The sequence below is a fragment of the Polypterus senegalus genome, chromosome 14, assembly GCF_016835505.1.
Source record: "Polypterus senegalus isolate Bchr_013 chromosome 14, ASM1683550v1, whole genome shotgun sequence".
Lineage (NCBI taxonomy): Eukaryota > Metazoa > Chordata > Cladistia > Polypteriformes > Polypteridae > Polypterus > Polypterus senegalus.
Window position 1 is genome coordinate 98700496 of NC_053167.1, and position 22357 is coordinate 98722852.

Genomic DNA, 22357 nt, shown 5'->3' on the forward strand with positions numbered 1-22357 from the left:
TTAAACATGTGTTTCACTTTGATGAAATAATTTATTGCAGCAGTACTCAGGGGCTCTAGGCTTGTGGTGGCACTGGGCAGAGGAAGAATCGGTGGCTCCTTCGCCGCCAATGTCAGTAAGGTAGCTTATCACGGTGGATGGCCACGTTTGCGGACACTGCATAGCAGCCTCGTGCTCATCAGCATTTATCTTTTGTCGAAATTTGTCGCTGCGTTTTTAGCTGTGTTGTTATTTTCTCTTTCTGTTTTATATTCAATATATACTGCACTGCAGTCAGTGCTTTTCTTTCCCCAAGTAACCGATCGCCACACAATCAGCTCTGTAATAGACGTTAAGTCATCTGTAAGCTTAGCGCCGATTCTTCAAAACGTTTAAAGAACATTGAAATATCTTCGTAGTACATGTTTAATTATTCTATCCTTCACGACACTCCCAGTGAAGAATATAGATTATTTAAATGAAGTTAAAGTTTTATGTGTATAATTTAACAAACATATTTTGCTGCATTTCACCTTAAAAATGATATCGTCATCATATGTAAATACGCGCTTTATAAAGTGGCCCAGGTTGTGAGATATTATAACTGTAGTGCAAGTTTACAGTGGGGTGATTGTACTTATAAGTACAAACCGTTCTACAAGGAGCAATTGATTGAGTGCATTTAAAGTTCTTGGGATTAAACTGTTTCTGAACCGCGAGGTCTGTACAGGAAAGGCTTTAAAACGTTTTGCAGTGGCTGAGACAGCGTGTCCTTAAAGCTGTATACCGATAATTCTCTTTCCGATCAGCTGCTGCTGTGATTCACACTCAGATACAGTGATATAAATACTCCGAGTCGTGCAGTGAGAGTAATATGGAAAAAGATGATCCGCTGTGGCAACTCCTAACGGGAGGAGCTGAAAGAAGAAGAAGAAGAAGAAGAAGGAGAAGTGAGAGTAACAACGCTAAAGCAGTTATGGTATTTGGAATACTATGGCTGTTCCCTGGACCATTATATTGTTACGAGTTAATTACAATCAGATGCATTACACTAATAAACAATATGCGGTTAGTTTCTGTGTATTTATAAAGCCGCGTCATGAAAATAATGAGTAATCACACAAGAACAGTACCATTGCTTTGATGCTGGGTGCCGCCAGTTTGCAAAACCGAGCGGAGAACTTGCGTACGACAAGGCATGAGGTACCGTGGAAAAGTGCGTGGCTTTACGCCAAGTGTAGGTTTTATACATCGCGATTTGAACGTGGAAAAGTTCTTACGCAACATTTCTGTGCATACGCTCCGTTTATACATGAGGCCCCTGGAGAGAGCAACTCACAGAACAAAGGTACATAAAAGTAACAAGAAGAAAGCTAGACTTAACTTATCTGCAGATTTATAAGGAATATGAACATGTGTTCTTGTGTGACCTTTAAGAAATTGCTCCTACTCAAAATAAATGAAATACTATAAACAGTTATTACTTACAATTAGTTCATGCATATGGAAATAATCTTTTAAGATGACAGCACACCAAATATCAGACTGTAAACTTTGGCTAATTTTGATAATGGATAAAGAACTATTAAATAAGGAATTTATGAATAATTGAGATATTATACTCCGAATCCCTACATAACCAATGCCCTACAAGAGTTTCTTTAATAGAACTGAAATTTCAATAGTTAATTACTCAGAAAACAAAAAGATTGGCTCATGCACGAACTGCGTTTGCTTGTCATTCTTATATTGACCTAGCAAAATGAGCAGATGGAGAGATGAATCAGGAGGTAAAATTATAGTCCAAGAATGAAGTGAAGGTCAAAAGCAAGAAATCATCTAATATGCATCTAAGCCAATTTGCTAAACTAGTTCAAAAACAAACTGTGAGGTTATGTAGAAAGCACAAGAACAGTAAAGGGTTAGAGAGGTGTCCATAACCTTGGACAAAAAGCCTGGCACGTGATGCTAGCCTAACTAGCATTTCATTTATGATGTCTCTTTGAAATAGGTGCCATTGTCTAAAATGGCAGCTCCCATAAAATTCTCTTACGAAACAAAGTAAGAAAAAATTAATTTGCAGAGACATTGGGTCAAAGTGACTCAGTTCAGGCTCTTGAGGGTAAAAATTTGTCCATGATTTAAATTTCATAATAGACCAGAATCCTGTTGAGGATTTTAAAAATTCTAAACATCTATGCCGGGCCCATGGGCCAGCTTTTAGTTTTACCTTTACAGATAACCATTTAAATAGCGATCGATTTTTACTGTACAACTAACTTTCAAGGTGACAAATTTACTACGTGGCACTTACTGAACAATAATAAAGTGGCAAGAATCCCCAAGATATTGCAAAAAATGCAGCTAAATTACTAAGTAAACTGTTTAACATAACATTGATAGCATTAACTTGAAATCTTCAGTTAACAATAAACACAACGACATTATAGTTACGTCACAGCGCAAAGAACAATAGTAACTGTATAATAAGTAACGCTGTGTCTAGGCGTCCGAAAGTCGAACTCCAAATTTCATTCTAATAATTATTTTGAGGTTAATATAGCAAAGGAAAACTGCTCAGCTTCCGTAAAATTATCGTCTGTTTTCATCTGGACCTATTTCAGTAATGGGTCTAATGCTGCAGCATCAATAGTACCCACCTTAATCTGGCACTGATACCACCTTTTGTTAAAGTGAAGGCAGACCCCACCATCTGACTGTTTACCGGAAGCAGAGTTTCTGCCTTGCCGTAAAATAAGCAAATCCATCAATTTCAACGTCTATGTCTGAGTTGTTACTCTTAAACCGGGGGGTATTTTCCATAAGACCCTTAAATCATCAGAGATCAGATGCCTCATCTTGGATGAGTTAATGCCGGTGAAACCCATCCGGGATAAGTTGGTTTTTCAAACGCAGCTGTGTAGTAGATTAGTCTAGCTGGATCTAATCATCCGAGATGAATGCACGCGCCCGCGCTGAGTGAAAAGCCCATATATATTGAGTCTAGAAAACATGATCAGCAAATCTTTGACTGCAACAAAATGATGAAAGAACGGGCGCATTTTTCCACACAAGTAGAGCAGGACTTTTTACTCGAAGGATATGAAGAATTTCAAGATTTAATATGCACAAGGGGTAACACTGCAAAAGCAGCCCAAACCAGAAAAGACGACTGGGAAAAGGTGGGCGACAAATTAAACGTGTAAGTAGTGTGCATTGTCCTTACTGAATGCAGCATTTCATTTCCTATGTGTCAGATTAATTATTTTTTAATATGTCATAATTCCAGATCAAACGTGAACACAAGGAGAACATGGGAATACGTTAAAATGAAGTACAAGAATATACTTCAAAATGGTAAATATTGGTATAAAACTATTTAAAGAATTGTTGACATAAAGAATCACATCTCTCTATTATAAAAATAATCCTGCGGAGAAACAGTAAGGCGACGAGACGTGATTTTATAAGATCACGGAAGACACTTAAAAGACCCACGAGACTAAAGAGATTGGCCACGGAGCGTCTCACGACATGAGATTCTTGCAAGACACGCCCTACTTACAACCAAATAACAGCACGGGCAGGAACACACTCAGTCATATTTTAGCTTGGAGCATACATAGATCAAGGGCTCTTAGCGCATATAAAGCGTATAAGGACAATACGTTATAAATGAAACATAGACGACTAAGCAAAGAAGAAAGCAGCAAGGAGAAAACAGACTCAAAAGCGTTGGAGAGACAAAAAAGAAAAAGAATATTCTAGGTGCAAATTCAGAAAATAAGGAAAGTAATCATCAGCCCGGAATAAGTGGAATTGGGGAAAAAAATAGCATGTCCCATCCGGACGTTGGCGCTATACACATGCAGAGCAGGTTACAGATTATGAAAGCAGTGGAATTTGAAAGGCTCAAAAAAAAATAAAAAAGTTGGCACGATACACATGTGGAGAAAGTTAAAGAATATGAAAGTAGGAAAATTAGAAAGTATAAAAAAAAAGAAAGTAAAGATCGCAGTAGCGCAAACAAATGGAAATTACTTGAAGGGAAAGTAATCGGCATGGACCAGGTGTCATTGAAACAAAAGCAGGATAAAGCAAGGTCAGAAATAAAAGACAGTACAAAACAAAGTAAAACATCATAAAGAGGTTAAAAAACAAGGGGCCAAACACATGCAGAGCAGCTTAGAGATAATAAAAACTGGAATTCAAAAGACTCGTAGAAACATATGCAGAGCACGATACAGAATATGAAAGCAGAAAAAACGACAATGTCAAAACAAAGAAAGTAAACATCACATTAGCGCAAAGAAAAAGAAATTATTACTCTGAGAAATAACAAAAAGGCAAATAGAGACCAAATATATGGAAATATTGTAAGGCTTTGAAGTTTAAGTCAAGAGAATTTCAAAAACGTAGTTTACCTCACATGCATTTATTGGTTACTTTGCAAAAAAAATTAATTTCTGATGTAGATCATTTGTCTGTGCTGAAATTCCAAACAGAGAAACCTATTCTAAATTATGGTACAAAGTCTTTAAACACATGTCTCACTGACCTCATTAAAATGATTCAGCACATTGGGACTCGAAAGATTCCAAGTATCATTTTTACAGAAGTTCTGAAATAAATGTGAAACTAATGAAATAGCAACAATTCAAAGAATAAAAAAAACTTAAGTGTGCATCCAGATAAACAAAAAATGGGGGTTGGCGAGCAAAGCCCCCTAGTATAATATAAAAAAAATCTATCCTCTTTAATAAAACCCCTGTGTGCGCCCAGGTGTCCGTGTGTGTGTGTCTTCTGGTGAAGTGCGCATGTGTGGGGCCACACGGCACATGTTCAGTCTCTTCCTGTGCATTCCCTGTGTGTGCAGAGAGATAGAGAGAGAGAGAGAGAGAGAGAGAGACACAGGTGCGTGCGAGGGCACGAGAGACAGACATGCAGACAGACACGCAGGCCCGCGCGAGAGACAGACATGCACACACGCACACCCACCAAAGAAAAAGACACGCACACACACACACACACACACACACACACAGGCAGGCCCGCATGTGGGACAGACACATATGCGCACGCAGGCCCGCGACAGAGACAGACTTGCACGCACACACGCAGGCCCGCCACAGAGATAGACACGCACGCACACACACACACAGACGCACGCGTGCATTGTTGCAATGTTACTTTTCTTGGTTGTTTATTAGATTACAGATTTTTCAAAGGTTCATTTTTTTCTCTGTGCTTAAAACTCATTAAAAAAGGTGTTTTTAGCGAGCAGGTCGTAAGGCTATAGCGTGAACTCTTGCAGTGTTAGTTTTCTCTGTTGTTCAAGGTTTTCTTAGTGTTATTCTATTTTTTTTCATTTAGTTTACTATTACGCTAGGAATTCAATGGTATTATTAACTATATTTGTGCTTAAAATCTTAAAAAATATATATTTACATACAGTTCATACGGTCTGGAACGGATTAATTGTACTTACATACAATCCTATGGGGGAAATTACTTCGGTTCCACCGAGGTTCCACTGTATTACTGTCCGACAAAATTACAGGCATTTTACAGAAATACAAACCAGCATTACTGAGAGAGAAAATTAAAGGCACACAATACAGTGACGCATATTACAGCCACATACAAGATCCCTTGCCATTTAATATAGACTGTTCCTACTAATGTTTATGCACTACTGTTCTAGCGCCCGTTATTGTACCGGGCTTAATGTCTAGCATATATATAATTCACTAAGGGCAAGCAAGACTCACGCAAGACAGAGAGCCCCGCCCACCAAGTGTAAGACCATGGGATACGCACGACAGGGCCAGGCCCGCCAACTCCTCTGATGGCCAATGAAGAGCATTGCAAGAAGTACATACTGCAGTAGGTAGGCCAATGTTATGTTCTTGGACGGGAATGATGGTATCTTCTTCAAAAGCAGAATAAAACTGAATGCGATGACTGTGCATGGGGTTTGCAAGTTGACACTGAAAGGAATTGGAATGAGTTTGTAAGTGCTTCTTGAGAGTGCGAGTTGTTTTGAAGTATTGCTGGCAATGTTCACATTGCATAATTTGTTCAGTGGAGTGTGATTTTAAATGTGCGTTGAGATATCTCTGCAGTCAGAACGTTTTCGAACAAATAGTGCATTGAAAAAACTGTGTGGAATGCGTTTGTTCAGTGGAGTGTGTGTTTAAATGTGTTTTGAGATATTTCTGGAGCGTGAAGGTTTTTGAGCAAATGTTGCATTGAAATTCCGGTGTCAAATGCGTTTGTAAATGTTTTTCAGTAAGAGGATAGTGGGAAGGTGACGTCACATCAGCGTGGCTGTAGACAAATGTTTGTGTTGAATGGATTTGCACATGGTTGAGGAGATCCGTCTCTGTAATGGCACAAGACTTTCTGTTACCAGCATTCACCGCAATGTACTGGAGTGTAAGACTATCACATCTGCTACCTCACAAACTGTCCTTATTCTCCAGATTTCCCTGACCCCATTAGATTCTAATTTGCCTTTTACTTTTACACGCAGACAATTTCCTGTTAGATTGGCGTTTGCAATGACTATTAATAAGGCACAAGGACAAACTTTCAAAAAAATATGCCTGTATCTGCCAAAACCTGTTTTCACTCACGGACAATTGTATGTTGCTCTCTCCAAGGTTCCATCTTTTCATTCACTGACAGTTGTATCCTCAAACCCTCGCCATTTGGACAACTGTCTTACAGGAAGTATTCACACATCAATAAATAATTATGCTGTGTATGCTACACCGCGGGTTGGCTAGTTAATTTTAAAGCTAATAAGAAGCCAGACAAGCAAAAAACAGGTGGAGGTCCACGTGGTCCAGACCTAACCCCTGCAGATGAGTTGGCTTTCCAGCAAAATGCCCATCGCCCTGTTTCTGAGGGCGTTCCAGGGGGAAGCTCCTCCTCAGAACCAGTGGCAGGATGCAGTGGTCACTTCATTTCAGGTAAAGGATGGTCATTGCATATGTTTGTCCTCAATGTGTACCATAGGTATGTTCCATATAGCCCTCTTTTTTTTTTTTGGGTCAGTTGCAGTGAATGTCATATCCCTAGAACCTGTGTCTGACCAACAAGATATTGACAAAGGTCTAATATTTGATGAAGAAACTGTGTCTGATTATTCTTCAGGAGGAGAGGTAAATTTTCCAAATAATATTTGATCAAACTCCACTCTGATCAGTTCCATGTGTCCCAATCACATTTGGAAATCCTGGGTAATGAGAATGTTAGGCTGATTGTGAGATTCTTTATGGAACTGTGAGTGCTTTTTGCCTGTGTATTACCTACCTGCAATGGCATGAAATGCCTCTTTCATTGTCTGCACACGCAGGTGTCCAGGAAACACTATGAAAACCCGAAGGAAATGTTTCAGAGACAAACAGACTTTACGAATTGCCTGGCAAACTGCACTTTTAGATCGATTTTCCACATTGCCTACAGTATATAAAAAAAGTGCCGCTTACAAAAAAACCTCAAAGCCATGCATACTGTCTGTGTGGTTGTGAGAGCCCAACTTTGCCTCATTTGACTTTGAATATAAGGTGCTAATGCAGTAAATCTTTGAGGTACAATAATACCCCCGGCTAAAGCGGTATCTTTCGAACAGAATTTCCTCCGGGAGCAATAAAGGATCTTGCCGATCGCACAAAACCCTCTCTATATGAAATTCTCTTCTTATAATTTGCGCACTGATATCAATTGGTCGCTCATTCATGAATGGCGAAGTCATGACTGAATGAATTCCATGCACGGACACTGATTAAGTGTGTGAGCTAATCCTTGTTTACACAGAACAAACCTGAGGATTTGAGGATTTGGATGTGTTGCTATACAAGAGTTTCAAAAAACCGACAGATCCAGAATCATGCCAAATCGTCAACACTTGTATCTGGCTAAATGAGTAATCCACATATGAAAATACCCCCCCAACCCCCTAACCCCAGGTCTCTGTAATGCACATTAGACAGCTTTCACAGTATGGCGTGGTATTGCGCAGATGCCCTAAATATGTTCAGGTAGTTCCACAAGGGCTGCGTGCTGCTTATAATCATTATTGGCAAAAATGTTTTAAACCTTCTCTCTCAGAATTCGTAGAAGTCAACCTCTCTTTCTTGGGTTCAGAGCTTTTAATTCGCCCAGTATGCAGTATTAGCAGTGCGTGGGGTGCAGCTGGTAGCTGGCTTCACTGATAGAAGTGTGGCCCAGCTGTAAATGAACAGTGCAGGTTGTGTGTAAGTGTACTGTTGTATTCCCAAGGAGATAAATGTCAAAAGTAGAAAACATTTATTGATGTTTTAAAGCATTTTTGTAAAAGAAGTGGTGACAATATAGCAATAGCAAACAAGAAACCATGTAACACAATTAAAATGATGCACTGAGAGGTCTGCTACAGTGCAGTGACTATATTACATTAGTGTTTCATGAGACTTCCAAAATAAAGTATGTCTAAACAGTCTGTTCAGTTTCCCCAAATTTCTAAACTGAAATGTAAAAAAAATCGTAAGTGTAAAGGAAAATGTATGTAGCTCAAAATAAAACAAATAGATAACATGACAGCCCAATTTTAAACTTGGTGTTTCAGCTGAGGCAGTCAAACAGTCAATGTCCAACCTGCTATATCCTAACACAGGGTCATGGGGGTCTGCTGGAGCCAATCCCAGCCAACACACACACTCACACACTAGGGACAATTTAGGATCAGCAATGCACCTAAACTGCACATGTTTGGACCGTGGGAGGAAACCCACACAGACACGGGGAGAACATTAAAAACCACGCAGGGAGGACCCGAGAAGCAAATCCAGGTCTCCTTACTGCGAGGCAGCAGCGCTACCACTGCTCAGCTGAAGCAGTTCAAAACAATTTCATGGGCAGCTGGGCTCTCATTTTACTTGGAATTTAAATGTACAGCCCAATATTTTGTCAGATGATAATGATGATGTTAGAGGATGTCACAATAGTCTGATGCCAATTAATGCTAATAATTAGAGAAAGATTTAGAGATACTAGCTTAGAAGCCAGCATATAGAAAAAATCTGTTATTGAAATAAATAACCAGCTCAAGATTCCCTCCAATGTAAAGATAGAGGACAAAATTGGGTACATTAGTCTAAACAAATAAAAACAGAGGCAAAGAGCCAGATCATGCTACACTCCCACCCCTGGGGAAAAAAAACAAAACAAACCACACGCACACACATACACACTGGTGCTTCAAGAGAGTTGGATATAGCCTATGAAGGAATTTTAATTGGGGCTTCGAAAGTTATTATTTCTAGTGTAGTGCTGTCCCAACTGGAAGTCTTCATCCAGACTACCAGGTCATTCAATGGGGTCTACCAGTTGAGCAGCTGAGCATTGAGCATATATTTCAGATATGGCTGATAAAGTGAGACGGGAAAAGCAGAAGTGTTACAGCATTACATGTGGGCAGACAGAAACATTCACACATAATATGTGTCTTCCTACATTTTTCCTTGCAGCTATGTAATGCAGATAATCTGTGTCATACCTGTAAAAATCATTAAAAACATATGCCTCCTCATCATACAACAATGGAAAAGCACAGCACAATTTTAAAACAGAGTGACAGGCTGCACATTTTGCACATGAAGAATACACCATCAGGCAAATTTGTGCTTTTTTTTCCCAGAAAGACAATAGGATCCCCAAACATTTCTGCAGATGATGCTGGCCACACGCCAGGCATGCCAAGACATAAAATTCTACATGGAAAATGCACCTGCATTACCTCAAGTCTGTACATATGCATAGGAGTGAATTGTCCTTTAAGGGACGAGAGGACAACTAAGCAGATGACTGGATGCAAGACAAAACAGCATGGTTGTGAAGAGGAGATCCACAACAGGGACAGAGAATTTGCTGCAAGGTAGAGTCTGAGATACTGTTCTTCTGTTTTGATTTGTTGACGCCAATGTGATACAATTACTTCTCACTAATGTACAGTATGTTCTGGCAAACATTGAAGCTATACTTGGTCCAAAATCTGCAATTAACAGGAAAGAAACTGATCCACCTGCAATATACAGTGCATAGTTTCACATGTTATTTTGCTATAATACCAATCAGAAAGTGTCATTAGAAGTTTGCCTCCATTCCCATAAACACTAGAAATCTAATCTAATGTTTGTGCTGATGCTTTACTTAGCCACTGGACATGTATGTACAAGTAAATCCTCAACCACTGACTGTGAGTCAGTGACTTTAGTAGCCTTGTCCATAATATTGTCAACTTTAGTGATTAACCTCAAAAAGTCTCTTAATGTAACATTATGGAATCAAGATCTTACTACGTTATCAGTTTCTACAAGCTCTGGATTCTGCATCCATGACTTTTGATCCATTTTGACAATGCATGTGTATTTACCAGACCCACTATATTTTATCACTGCTGTTTTAACATCATTAAATACATTTTCTCCTTTAGTGGCACCATGAAGGTACCAATTCCAGCAGCCCTTCTAATGCATTAGAATCTCAAATTTCAAGGTCAAGTAAAAAGAACTGTCTGGCTAGTATCAGTTATAGCAGTACTGTCAACCAGCCCAAATGAGAAGTATGAAGCAGTCTTCACCACACCCTGGCACTATTCTGTAACTTGCTAGTTAATCATACCTATACAGCAAGCAATAGTCTGGTTTGATAGTGACACAGATTGCACCTCCTTTGCCATATTCTCATTGCGACAAGCCTCAGAAATCTTAATTGCATAATTTCAGAGTCCCACTATTGAATAGATCATTTCCTTCTTGCAATACCTTTGGCTGCAAGAAATGAGGCTTTGACAGTTGCCTTCAGAGCCTTTGTTGCTGTTGCTTACACAGCTCACAATAGGTGCTTTTTCGTCACATGCATATTTGGAATGTTTCTTTCATGAACTGTTGTATGAGGCCTTTTTACATTGTATTACTTGCAACAGGTGCAGTTGGTACAGACATCAAGTACTAGGGCTTATATTTATTTTCGAAAAATGAATAGATCCCTATTCTTTTTTTGGGAAAGATATCACTATTAACATAGTAGGATTGTTAAACTGGATTCTTCTGCACCAGTGCAGTCCATAGTTCTTTCTCTTTATTTACTCGATTATAAACCTGTTTTTAACATTCTTTCTGCAATTTATGAGGATGTCCTCAGAGTAGTTGAACTGTGAATATGTGCCCCAAATGAATCTGCATTTGTCCAGGAGTAATGTGCACATGTGGAAATGTGTGGAACATCTAAAAACCACATCTTGCATCTCCATGACTTCGGACAGCACAAATCCATAGAAAACTTTTGCATTACTAAAAATGATACCCTAGGAAAGAAAGACACAGATCCTTGAGGGAAAGTGGATTTAGAGAAAGATTTTTAAGCCACATTAGACTATAAACAGAAGAGATATATTAGGAGAGAACAACCAAGAGATGGACTCAAAATGAACAGGCAAAGCAGAGGAAAGAAGATCACACACCTTCAATGAAATGAATGGAATCTAAAATAAATGCATGAAGTAAGAGTACAAGATTAAAGAAACTGGAATGGCAGAAGCTGAGAATCAACAAACAGGTCACCAAGGACGCTAGTCTGTGAATGCAGCAAAGAAGTACAAGCATGGGGTCAGTCAACAATGTTAAAAACAGGAGTAAGAGTATACCACTTCACAAGACATGAAAAGAAAAAAGAACAAAAAAAAGTCCAAGTGCCTCCTTGAGATCAGTTAAGGGGGCGGGTCTATCCAAGAAAGAGAAAGAGAAAGAGAAAGAGGAGGAGAGCAATGCTTCATCCACAGTCAGGCATGCAAGGGCCAAGTAATTAAGAAATTTCACAGCAGAGGAGTTAGGAACTTCACAAAATGAATTTGAAATGATAACTGTTTATTAATAATCTTGGGAATCAGTAAATGTAAAGCATGGTTATAACAAGAATAAGGGCAAAAAAAATTTCCATTTCAACAGCCAGTACTGTACATTGCAAGGTTTGGCACTCGGTAGACGACGGCTCCTAGTGCTGGTCCTCTGAAGCAATAGTGTAAATCACTGTTCTAATATTAGAAATTTGTATTTTATGCTAATAAACTATGGGGCATGTTTCCCCATGAGAGATCTTAGTTTTTTTTAACTCGGCTGTAGTGTGACATTTAAACATCTTGATGAAGTGAGAATGATAGTGAAGTTCTGAATAAATCCTTAGACCACTTTCCAAATTATGCTATACTCAACTAATACTTGGGGAAATGTCAATTATGATGCCTATTATACATCAGCAGTATTTTGAAACCTCCATATTGGACAGACATTCAAGAGGCTCAGCTCATATTTCAGGTATGAGGCAAATCTAATGATATGGCATGTAATGCGCCGTATGAAGCTTCGCAAGTTTTTTTCGTCTGAGAACCATATAAAAAATCTAAGTCAGCAGACTTTTAAAGAAAAGCATATACAGTACTGTAGTGTATTCATTTACTTCTTAAATTTAAAATGTGTTGATCACTTTCTCACTCAGCTTCTCTTTACTCATGTGACCTGTGAAATTTTAGTCTATGTAGCTACAAGCTGTATATAAATGTAATGGGTATTCACCGCACACGCTGTACTGCTGCACTCTGGCTTCAAATCTGATTAACCTCCGAAGCATCAACATTGTGACTTATGATGTGCCGTGTCATACAAACTGCCACGAAGGAGTAATGCAACCGCACTGAACTTATCTGTTAATGTTCATTATTAACAGGATGAAATATTAGGACAGAAAACTAAGAGTACTCAGGCATTGGTGATACAATTCCTACTCTCACACAAACTCTGGGAGAGGCTCTCATTGATAAAGTAAGATAACAGTAAACGGATTAGGGAAATACAACATAACAAATATTATTAGGATTCGGTGGAGCTCCAAATAACTGAAATTAGTATTTTAGAGACCTGTTACATAAGCTTATATGTAGCTTATTAAATATGTTCTCCAATAATTTTATTTGCATAACTTTATTGACCCAGAAATAGTTTTTCAAAATCATTTAATAAGTTGAATACTAAAGCTTTACTTTGCTGCACTAAACAGTATTGTTTGTCAGTCAACAGCAATGTTAATGCCAATGTTACTCTATGTAATTAGAAACAGCAGAATTCAGATTTTTAACAGCAGTTTCTTAATGCCACCAAAATACACATAAGTTCAATTTGCACTTACTGTACACGAAGAGTAGTGATGAATGAAACTGTTTCACAAAATTCTGCCTAAAATTTTCTATGGGATTTTACAATTGCAAAACACAAGACTTACCAAAATGATTTTAGCAGTGGAGAAACACCCCTCGAGTACTCTCTAGCCGTGCTCTACACCCATTAAAACTTCCCATGGTTGTGCTCATTTAGAAAGCTTGAAGATGAGATAAAAAGATATCTAAAACTACATGAATTTTGCTAGTCAGAAAGCACAACCTTAAGTTTTTTTTTTTTTTTTTTTTGCTCATCAAAAGTGAAAAGAAACTGCAAACACCAAATTCTGATCTTGGTTATATACTGTACAGTACTTTTCTGATACAAGGCAGTACTTCAAAACTTGAGGAACAAAACCACATTTTCAAATACACCAAGCTCAGATTATACCTTGGTTTCTAAAACTCACTCCTTTACTTACAACATAAACATTTTTCACATTAAAAAAAAAAAGTATTTCAAAGTGCTTTGCTGTGCTAAACATCCATGTATTCATTCGATTCATTCTATTTCAATATGCAATCATAAGTATGCAGTAATAAGGACATTGATAAAAAATGTATTAAAAATAGATTTTGGGACTAAAAACATGCTGTGTTCAACTGAGTCTTGCTTATGGTGAAAAATTGCATGCATTAAACAGCCTCCATTTGTCACACGTATGCAACTATGAAAGAGTAGACTTTTTTTGTATGAAGCAAAATAGAAAAAACGCAAACATGAAGGATGTTTAGAATGGACCGAGCAATCCAAGACTCATGTGCTAGAAGGGAACGTGGACAAGGCTAACTCCCTGAAACAATTTCATAGATTTTGCCTTCTTCCAATGTCCAGGTCCCCCCAACGATCTTTTCTAAAAATCAATAACTCGTATTAATTCAACTGTTATCTACAGAATGACTTCACCTCAGACCATCAGTATTGGCTATCAATAATGGATGACCAATTCAGCAGACAGCTGAGGAGGCCATACACAGCAAAAGCTGTGGGGCCAAACCGAGTTAGTTCAAGTTATAAAGGCTCATGCTGACCAACTTTATGGTGGCCTCCGTCACTCACTCAGTCTGTCATTATGGCTACAAAAAGTGCCACTTTTGCGGAAAACATCCTACATTGTTTCAGGTCCAAAGAATTCTGATGCGTCTTCACCTAAGGATTACAGATTAGTGGTACATATGCCTCACATCATGAACACCTCTGTGAGGCTAGTCCTGGACTATAGGAGACCACCTGGACCCACTGGCGGTTACCTATCAGCCAAATACTGGAGTGGAAGATGAAATTATTTATCTGCTACACAAGGATCATTTCCAAAGCCAACAGCACTGTGAGGATCATGTTTTTGATTTCTCCAATGCCTTCAATACCATCGAGCTGTGATTTAAGAGATAGGCTCAGAGATATGCAGGAGGATGTGCGTATGGCATCCTAAATATTGGACTCACTCTCTGGCAGGCTGCAGTATGAGAGACTCAAAAACTGTGTCTGATATGGATGTGAACAACACTGGAGTACCACAAGGAACAGCACAGTCTCCCATGCTCTGGGGACAAATAACATGCTATTTATCACCAAGCGAAAAAGAAAAAACAAAAAAAAAAAAACACAAAAGAAAAAACAGACAGATCTTTAAAATCAACCAAGAGAAATAAAAATAAGCCTGATTAAATTTCAATGAAAAACTTAATTTTGTCAATTAACATGAAATCTAGCACTTTTGAAACCTATTTTATTGTCCAAGTTACCGTCTTTATTTCACAGATTCAGACAAAGTGCTAGAAATTTTGTGCATGGGATATTTCTACAGTATACAGTGTGGTGTGAAAAACTATTTGCCCCCTTCCTGATTTCTTATTCTTTTGCATGTTTGTCACACAAAATGTTTCTGATCATCAAACACATTTAACCATTAGTCAGATATAACACAAGTAAACACAAAATGCAGTTTTTAAATGATGGTTTTTATTATTTAGGGAGAAAAAAAATTCAAACCTACATGGCCCTGTGTGAAAAAGTAATTGCCCCCTTGTTAAAAATAACCTAACTGTGGTGTATCACACCTGAGTTCAATTTCCGTAGCCACCCCCAGGCCTGATTACTGCCACACCTGTTTCAATCAAGAAATCACTTAAATAGGAGCTGCCTGACACAGAGAAGTAGACCAAAAGCACCTCAAAAGCTAGACATCATGCCAAGATCCAAAGAAATTCAGGAACAAATGAGAACAGAAGTAATTGAGATCTATCAGTCTGGTAAAGGTTATAAAGCCATTTCTAAAGCTTTGGGACTCCAGCGAACCACAGTGAGAGCCATTATCCACAAATGGCAAAAACATGGAACAGTGGTGAACCTTCCCAGGAGTGGCCGGCCGACCAAAATTACCCCAGGAGCGCAGAGACGACTCATCCGAGAGGTCACAAAAGACCCCAGGACAACGTCTAAAGACAGCTCCTATTTAAGTGATTTCTTGATTGAAACAGGTGTGGCAGTAATCAGGCCTGGGGGTGGCTACGGAAATTGAACTCAGGTGTGATACACCACAGTTAGGTTATTTTTGAACAAGGGGCAATTACTTTTCACACAGGGCCATGTAGGTTTGGATTTTTTTCTCCCTAAATAATAAAAACCATCATTTAAAACTGCATTTTGTGTTTACTTGTGTTATATTTGACTAATGGTTAAATGTGTTTGATGATCAGAAACATTTTGTGTGACAAACATGCAAAAGAATAAGAAATCAGGAAGGGAGCAAATAGTTTTTCACACCACTGTATGTCCGCTAATTAACAGCAACTCAATGTTTATATTGTCTGTGAAATAAAATGTTTGTATCAATGACACAGGTATACCATACCTACATGTACATGTGCTGTAAAAATAGATTCTAGCACAGAGAAAGGTGAAAACATACCTCAAAGTTTATTTGATCGCTTAAAGATGAGAAGCTGGCTGATTTAGGTGAAGAGTTATCATGAGCAACTTGATATACAAGAGCAGAGGTAACATTCTCCCAAAATGTTGTTTTATTTTTAACTAATGTTGCCCTAAACAACAAGCAAAAACACATATATACACTCAATGATCACATCTTTTTATCACTTTATTATTTAAATTCAGAAAAACAGCAATCTTAAGTCAAACATGAGCACAAACAAAACAAAGAGACAGGTACTTGCCCATTTGCTTTTATCAAAAGAAACATTTAAAAAAAAGTTTACTAATAGGAAAGAAACACAAAACCAAAACATTTTTCCACTTAAATATACCTCTTGAAAGCAAAAAATAAAATCTCTTGTTTTATCATGCATGCACACAACCACACACACAGGGGTTCAATCTGGAACCACCAATAAAGTTACATTTTTTGGAATGTTGAGGAAAGTCTACACAGATATGGGAGAACACACAAATCACAGATATTAGGCAGCATGGAATTCAAACTTCTTTTTAAAAATTACTTCATATTAAAATAAACTTGACAAAAAGAATACAGTATATGGACTGTCAATGTGGATTATTAAATAAAAATTAAACTTGCTATCAGTAAGTAACTTCTACTCTAAAGTTACTAAACAGATCCCTACAGAATGTAAAAGACTGCTGTTACATCTAAATGCCCAGCTCAGCAAGTTAACACTTCAGAATACTTCCAAGTCCTTAAACACCCCTACCACACAAAGCACACCCTATTAGAAAAAAGAAACATTTGGAAAACCTAGCGCTCCTTGCGTTCAATTTTAAATTAAAATATGTTGGGATTGCAGCAACACAATTTAAGAAATTGTGATGATTAATGAAATTTTGCAGTAAAACAAAAAAATAATCCATGTAAAAAAGCAGCACCATTCTTCAAACCTGAGCAACTAAGGGAAACTTTAGCCAATGCCGAAAATTTTAAATAAACTGAGTAGTAAAAATACAGATATTATTAAAGTAAAATTGATTTAGCAAAGTTCTACAGTACTGTATGTGTTTCACTTTGAATGCTTGAAAGCATGTTCAAGGAATGGTTCACTCAAAATATATATTTAGTTTTCTTTCCTTACAAAAGAACTATGGAAGAGAAAGAGAGACCTAAACCTTTTAGGTACAGGTTTTGTTTTTACTTTCTCACTACTTTACAATTGAAGGTTGAGAAATTTAGTTGGTGGTTTATAATTGTAAGCTGTGAAAAAGAATGGCAAAATGTCTATGTACCACCACCAAAGCCAGGTCAATGAATTTATACAAGTTAATAAAATTAATGCAAATCAAATATGTTTTCAATGGATCTAGTTTCTGTTCATGCATTAGCACTGCTTCTGTTCATTTGAAGAAGAAATTAAGTTTAAGAGGAACCTAAGGGAAATTAAGGGCTGTGTGGTTAAACATTCACAACATAGCACTGAATAGTCCAGTGAAGAAGGTGAACTAATGCAGTATTTAGTGTACGGCTCACATCAGGCGTTAATCACCTTTTCATTGAGGTCAACAGATACACAGCTTACCAAAAAAAAACACACACAATTATACCTCAAATCTCTTGGCCAAAACTTGATTTCAAGTTGGAATGCGGTCTTAGGACTTTATTTTTTTTTATTCAGGAACACTTACTGTAGTCCTTAGATGCACACTTAGGTGGAATGAATACTCTAAACTGGTCAGGTGTGTGTGTGTGTGTGTGTGTGTGTGTGTGGGTCGATTGGTTTAGCTCCATGTCAAACATTGGTTCCTGCCTTGTACCTCATTGTTTTTTATACTAGCTTCAGCTTTCTCCAACTACATCAAAGGGAGCAAAAGAGCCCAAACAGATTATTTTAAATACATTAATCAGTTAAACTAAGGAAAGAAGGGGGAGACAAAAAACAGCTAATGTCTACACAAGTCACCTAAGCTTTTTCAAAATTCACCTGCCTATTTTCAAATTCTTTTAACCAAAGCCTCCAATAGCACAGAGGTTACAATGACTAAGTTCTGACCACACCCGTCATGGACTTGGGATCTTGTTCTTCACAGGCCATATTCACACACTTCAGGCAAGTTTACATCTACCTTACATTATATTTAGTTGGAGTAACACTAACACAACATTTGAAAAATTACTTACTCAAATTCAAGGCTGTCAGTACCTTCAGAACAAATATTTAGTCACAGTATTCCTGTAAATGTATTTGCAAACTTCTGACAAGCACATGAGTTTATCTGGACTCTAATCAAAATGGCTGCACTTAACATAAATCTATACCTCCTTAACCATTTTACCTTGTCTACAAACTATACATTAGTACTGAGCTCTCTGGCAACTGAAAGCAGCTTGTGGATGGTGGGATGGACTCATTGCGAAGATGATACCAACAGGGTTGATAATCTGAACATGCAGTGTTTAGGGCTGATACCTCACTCTGCCAGAATCCTGAATTACAATCCTTGAATGGACACTATCTATATAGAACTGAATAGTGGGTTAAATAGATTAATTTATTTGACAAAATGCAGTATTTTGACTTTTTAATGCAAAGGGCAGAATAAATGTTTTGCCATTTTAATCAAACCTACATACTTTCAATATAAATAAGCATTTTCAAATTTCAAAATGAAAGATGAAATGGCCAAAGAAAATGTTTGCCCACAGACACTTCTCTAAGACAGTGACTAAACCTTTGAGTACACTTTTACAAGAAGTATATTAATACTTACCAAATGTAACTCAATTTTATCATTGTGGTGAGAAAATAAGGCCCATTTAGTTATAGGGAAGGGGGAAAAAAAAACAAAAAAAAAACACATACAACCTAAATTCAATGTTTCCTAAAGGGCTAGGTGGTGAAATCCATGCAATCTGAACCTGAGTTTTATCCAGTTTATTAGTATGACTGACAGCTGAATTCTGCAGAACAAAAGAAGAAGATTAATGGATGTTAGTTAATCGATTAAATCAGGGCAAAAATGCCCATCATGGAATTAAATAACAATCATTTCTATAAAAAATTATGATGCACACAGAAACCTTCCAAGCCTTATAAATTGTAAGGCAGCAGAAAATCATTAACAGGGTGATTATTCTTCTGCAAGCCATACTAAATATTTACTTGTTGTATCTTCTTTCTACAAGATTTTGGGCAGCACTGAAATACTTCTATGACAGTGTGAATTCAGACTATAAAAGCAGCAACTTACAGGCACTCCATTGCATTGTAGTCCTTGAAATTGATCACCACTATTTGGCTCTGCAAAGGACCCAACAGCATTTCTAATTCCATCCTGCCAAGCCTCCAACAAGAAACCTTTAAATGGCTGTGTAAGCCCCCTAATAGTCACTAAAAAGAGGGGGAAAAAAAGAAAAACACAATCTTACTATTGCAAATAGTGCACTTAAGTATTCCATCCGTCCATAAACATTACTCCAAATTTTTGTTGCCTGCTATATAGCTCAGGTAACTTGTTACACAATTTTAGAAAAAGTGATTGCTCATTTAGGCGGCACGGTGGTGCAGTGGTAGCGCTGCTCCCTCGCAGTAAGGTGACCTGGGGTCATTTCCCAGGTCCTCCCTGCGTGGAGTTTGCATGTTCTCCCCGTGTCTGTGTGGGTTTTCTCCGGGTGCTCCGGTTTCCTCCCACAGTCCAAAGACATGCAGGTTAGGTGCATTGGTGATCCTAAATTGTACCTAGTGTGTGCTTGGTGTGTGTGTGCGTGCCCTGTGGGGGGGCTGGCGCACTGCCCAGGGTTTGTTCCTGCCTTGTACCCTGTGCTGGCTGGGATTTGCTCCAGCAGACCCCCGTGACCCTGTGTAAGGATATAGCGGGTTGGATAATGGATGGATGGACGATTGCTCATTTAGAAATCCTTGTTAAAAATGTTAATGATTTTTCTGCTTAGAATATTTCTTTAAAATATTAAGGCTGTATTTATTATCAACTCATGCGATTAATATTTTTCCACAATACCAGCCAATTGGGCCATTATGTGGCTTATCTGAAATTGGATATATTGTAAATCCACTCAATTAACATAGTTTAAGTTACTTATAGGCACATGTTTTGAACATTCTTTAAAAGGTTTTCTTAATTCATACCCCATGGTCCCTTGGGAGCACTTAATTGCCCTATCCTTTCTATCTAGGTAGAAACTCATTAATTTTACATTATTTTAACACATGTAACAACAATGTGTTTTTCAACAATGAAGGGGATCAGATGTCCTCTGTATAAACATGAGCAGGCATACTAGACCAGCTGCAAATACACCTATGTTCTCTACAGTTTTAGTTTCACACAGGTATATTCTAATAAAAAAAAAAAAACACACAACAGAAAAAAAAAGATGTCTAGCACGACACATTAAACAAAGTTGCATTAACAGCACATATTGCACACTAATACTTTATTTAATAATCATTAAAAATAATTCATTCTCCTTTTAAAAAAACTTTGAAAAGCAAGTCTGTAGAGCAATTGAATTGTGTATATTGTATTTGTCAGTGACAATAGGGTAGGGTACACAGTTTGTTGACTCAGTTGTAGTCATACATCATTTTATTACCTTCATAAACAATGAAAAAACTGTAAGAAAAAAATAGGTTGATGCAATCCATCAAAAATTGTCAGGTTCAAATATGAACACATGCATTCTCTTATTGCCATTATTATCATCATCATTTTTATGATTAATACACCTGAAAATCTAATAAAGTCGGAATTACTGCAATTCAGGGAGCTCTTAAGAAATGTAATGATTCACTTGATGAGGTTGAAATACATAGCAAACAGTTTAATCAAATCAATCAAAATCTTTATTGTCACTGTAGCAATGAGACATTGTACAACGAAACTGCAATTCTCCAATGAAAACATGAAATAAAAACAAAACACAATTACTCAAATTAAAACTAAAATTTCCATTCATACATAAGTCATATTGTGCTTGTCCCATAGCCAATGTTGACTTAGAGCTGTACTGTAAACATGAAGGTACACTCGGTCAGATTGACCACTTAGCAACATAAAGCATGGTGACGGCTGAAAGATAGAAACTGTTTCTCAGTCTATTTGTCTTAGTCTTTATGGATCTGAAACATCTGCCTGAAGGCAGGCGTTCAAACAATGCATGTCCTGGGTGTGATGGGTCCTGAAGAATTTTCTTGACGTTCCTGAGACAACAGGAACTATGTAGTTCTTCTAGTGAGGGGAGAGGACAGCCGACTATCCACTGGGGGACCTTAATGACCCTGTGGAGCTCTTTCCTCTCTGCTACTGTGCAGCAGGAGAACCATGCACAGAGACAAGAGTAATATTTGAAATATTAAAATGTGTGCTTCAATGTAAATGTTTAAAGTCTAAACATTCTTGATTGTAATAGGCATTTGTCATTTTTCACCTTCTAATTAGGCTCCATAATCACGGAACTCAAAATAGTCCAAAATGATACCCCACATGATTAGGTTTGAAATTTGTCATTTTTAAACTTTTTTAGGGGGGGGGGGGCTCTCCCAAAAGGCTAAGAACACTGGTAAAGAATGAAATATAAAAAAAAAAAACAAAAAAAACCTCATATTTCTGATCAGCAACTTCAAGATAGCATAAAACGACAGATTATGGAGGCCCATTTTTTCAAAGTTTTGTGAAAAGGGGTAAATTTGACCCTCTGTACCACATTAGGGAATTGAAGGAAAACTTCAAATCCTTCTGATTATTTTTACTAAAGACACCTGTCAATTCACTCTTTGTTAAAAGGGTCTAAAACTGGCCTAGAAATGAGGAGTTTTCAGGTCTAGATGGTCAAAAATGAGAAGGGAACCCCAAAAAGCTCAGCACCTGGCATAACAAGTGATCAAAAACTGTCCAACTGTATATCATATGTTGAGATATTCTTGTACTGGTGAGTCTTGAGGCACTGGATTAAAAAACTGAAGTGATTTTAAAAGCATTCATAACTTACAGTATCCTTAACACAATTTATGGTTTTCCGAAAAAAAAAAAAAGTTATAAAACTGTTCAAAATAGGTTTAATTAAAGCATACAAATGACAGTCTTACCATAGTTGTGTCATGCAAAATATTTCTACAATATAAAAAGCATCTTAAGTGCTACTTGTGTTAAATATTTTCACTTTCATTACAATCAGGATGATTTCTGAGGATGCAAGT

General features: G+C 37.6%; 1 protein-coding gene across 1 annotated transcript in view; it reads right to left on the bottom strand.

Annotated features, from left to right (window-relative positions):
* The window catches only part of zgc:163022 (putative ferric-chelate reductase 1), a 62472-nt gene that overhangs the window by 34920 nt on the left and 5195 nt on the right, over window positions 1-22357 (bottom strand). Inside the window, exons 3-5 of the mRNA XM_039735958.1 lie at window positions 19392-19531; window positions 19007-19101; window positions 16147-16279 (exon numbers count right to left, since the gene is read on the bottom strand). Coding sequence (XP_039591892.1) covers window positions 16147-16279; window positions 19007-19101; window positions 19392-19531 — 368 coding nt within the window. The remainder of the gene's footprint in view (window positions 1-16146; window positions 16280-19006; window positions 19102-19391; window positions 19532-22357) is intronic.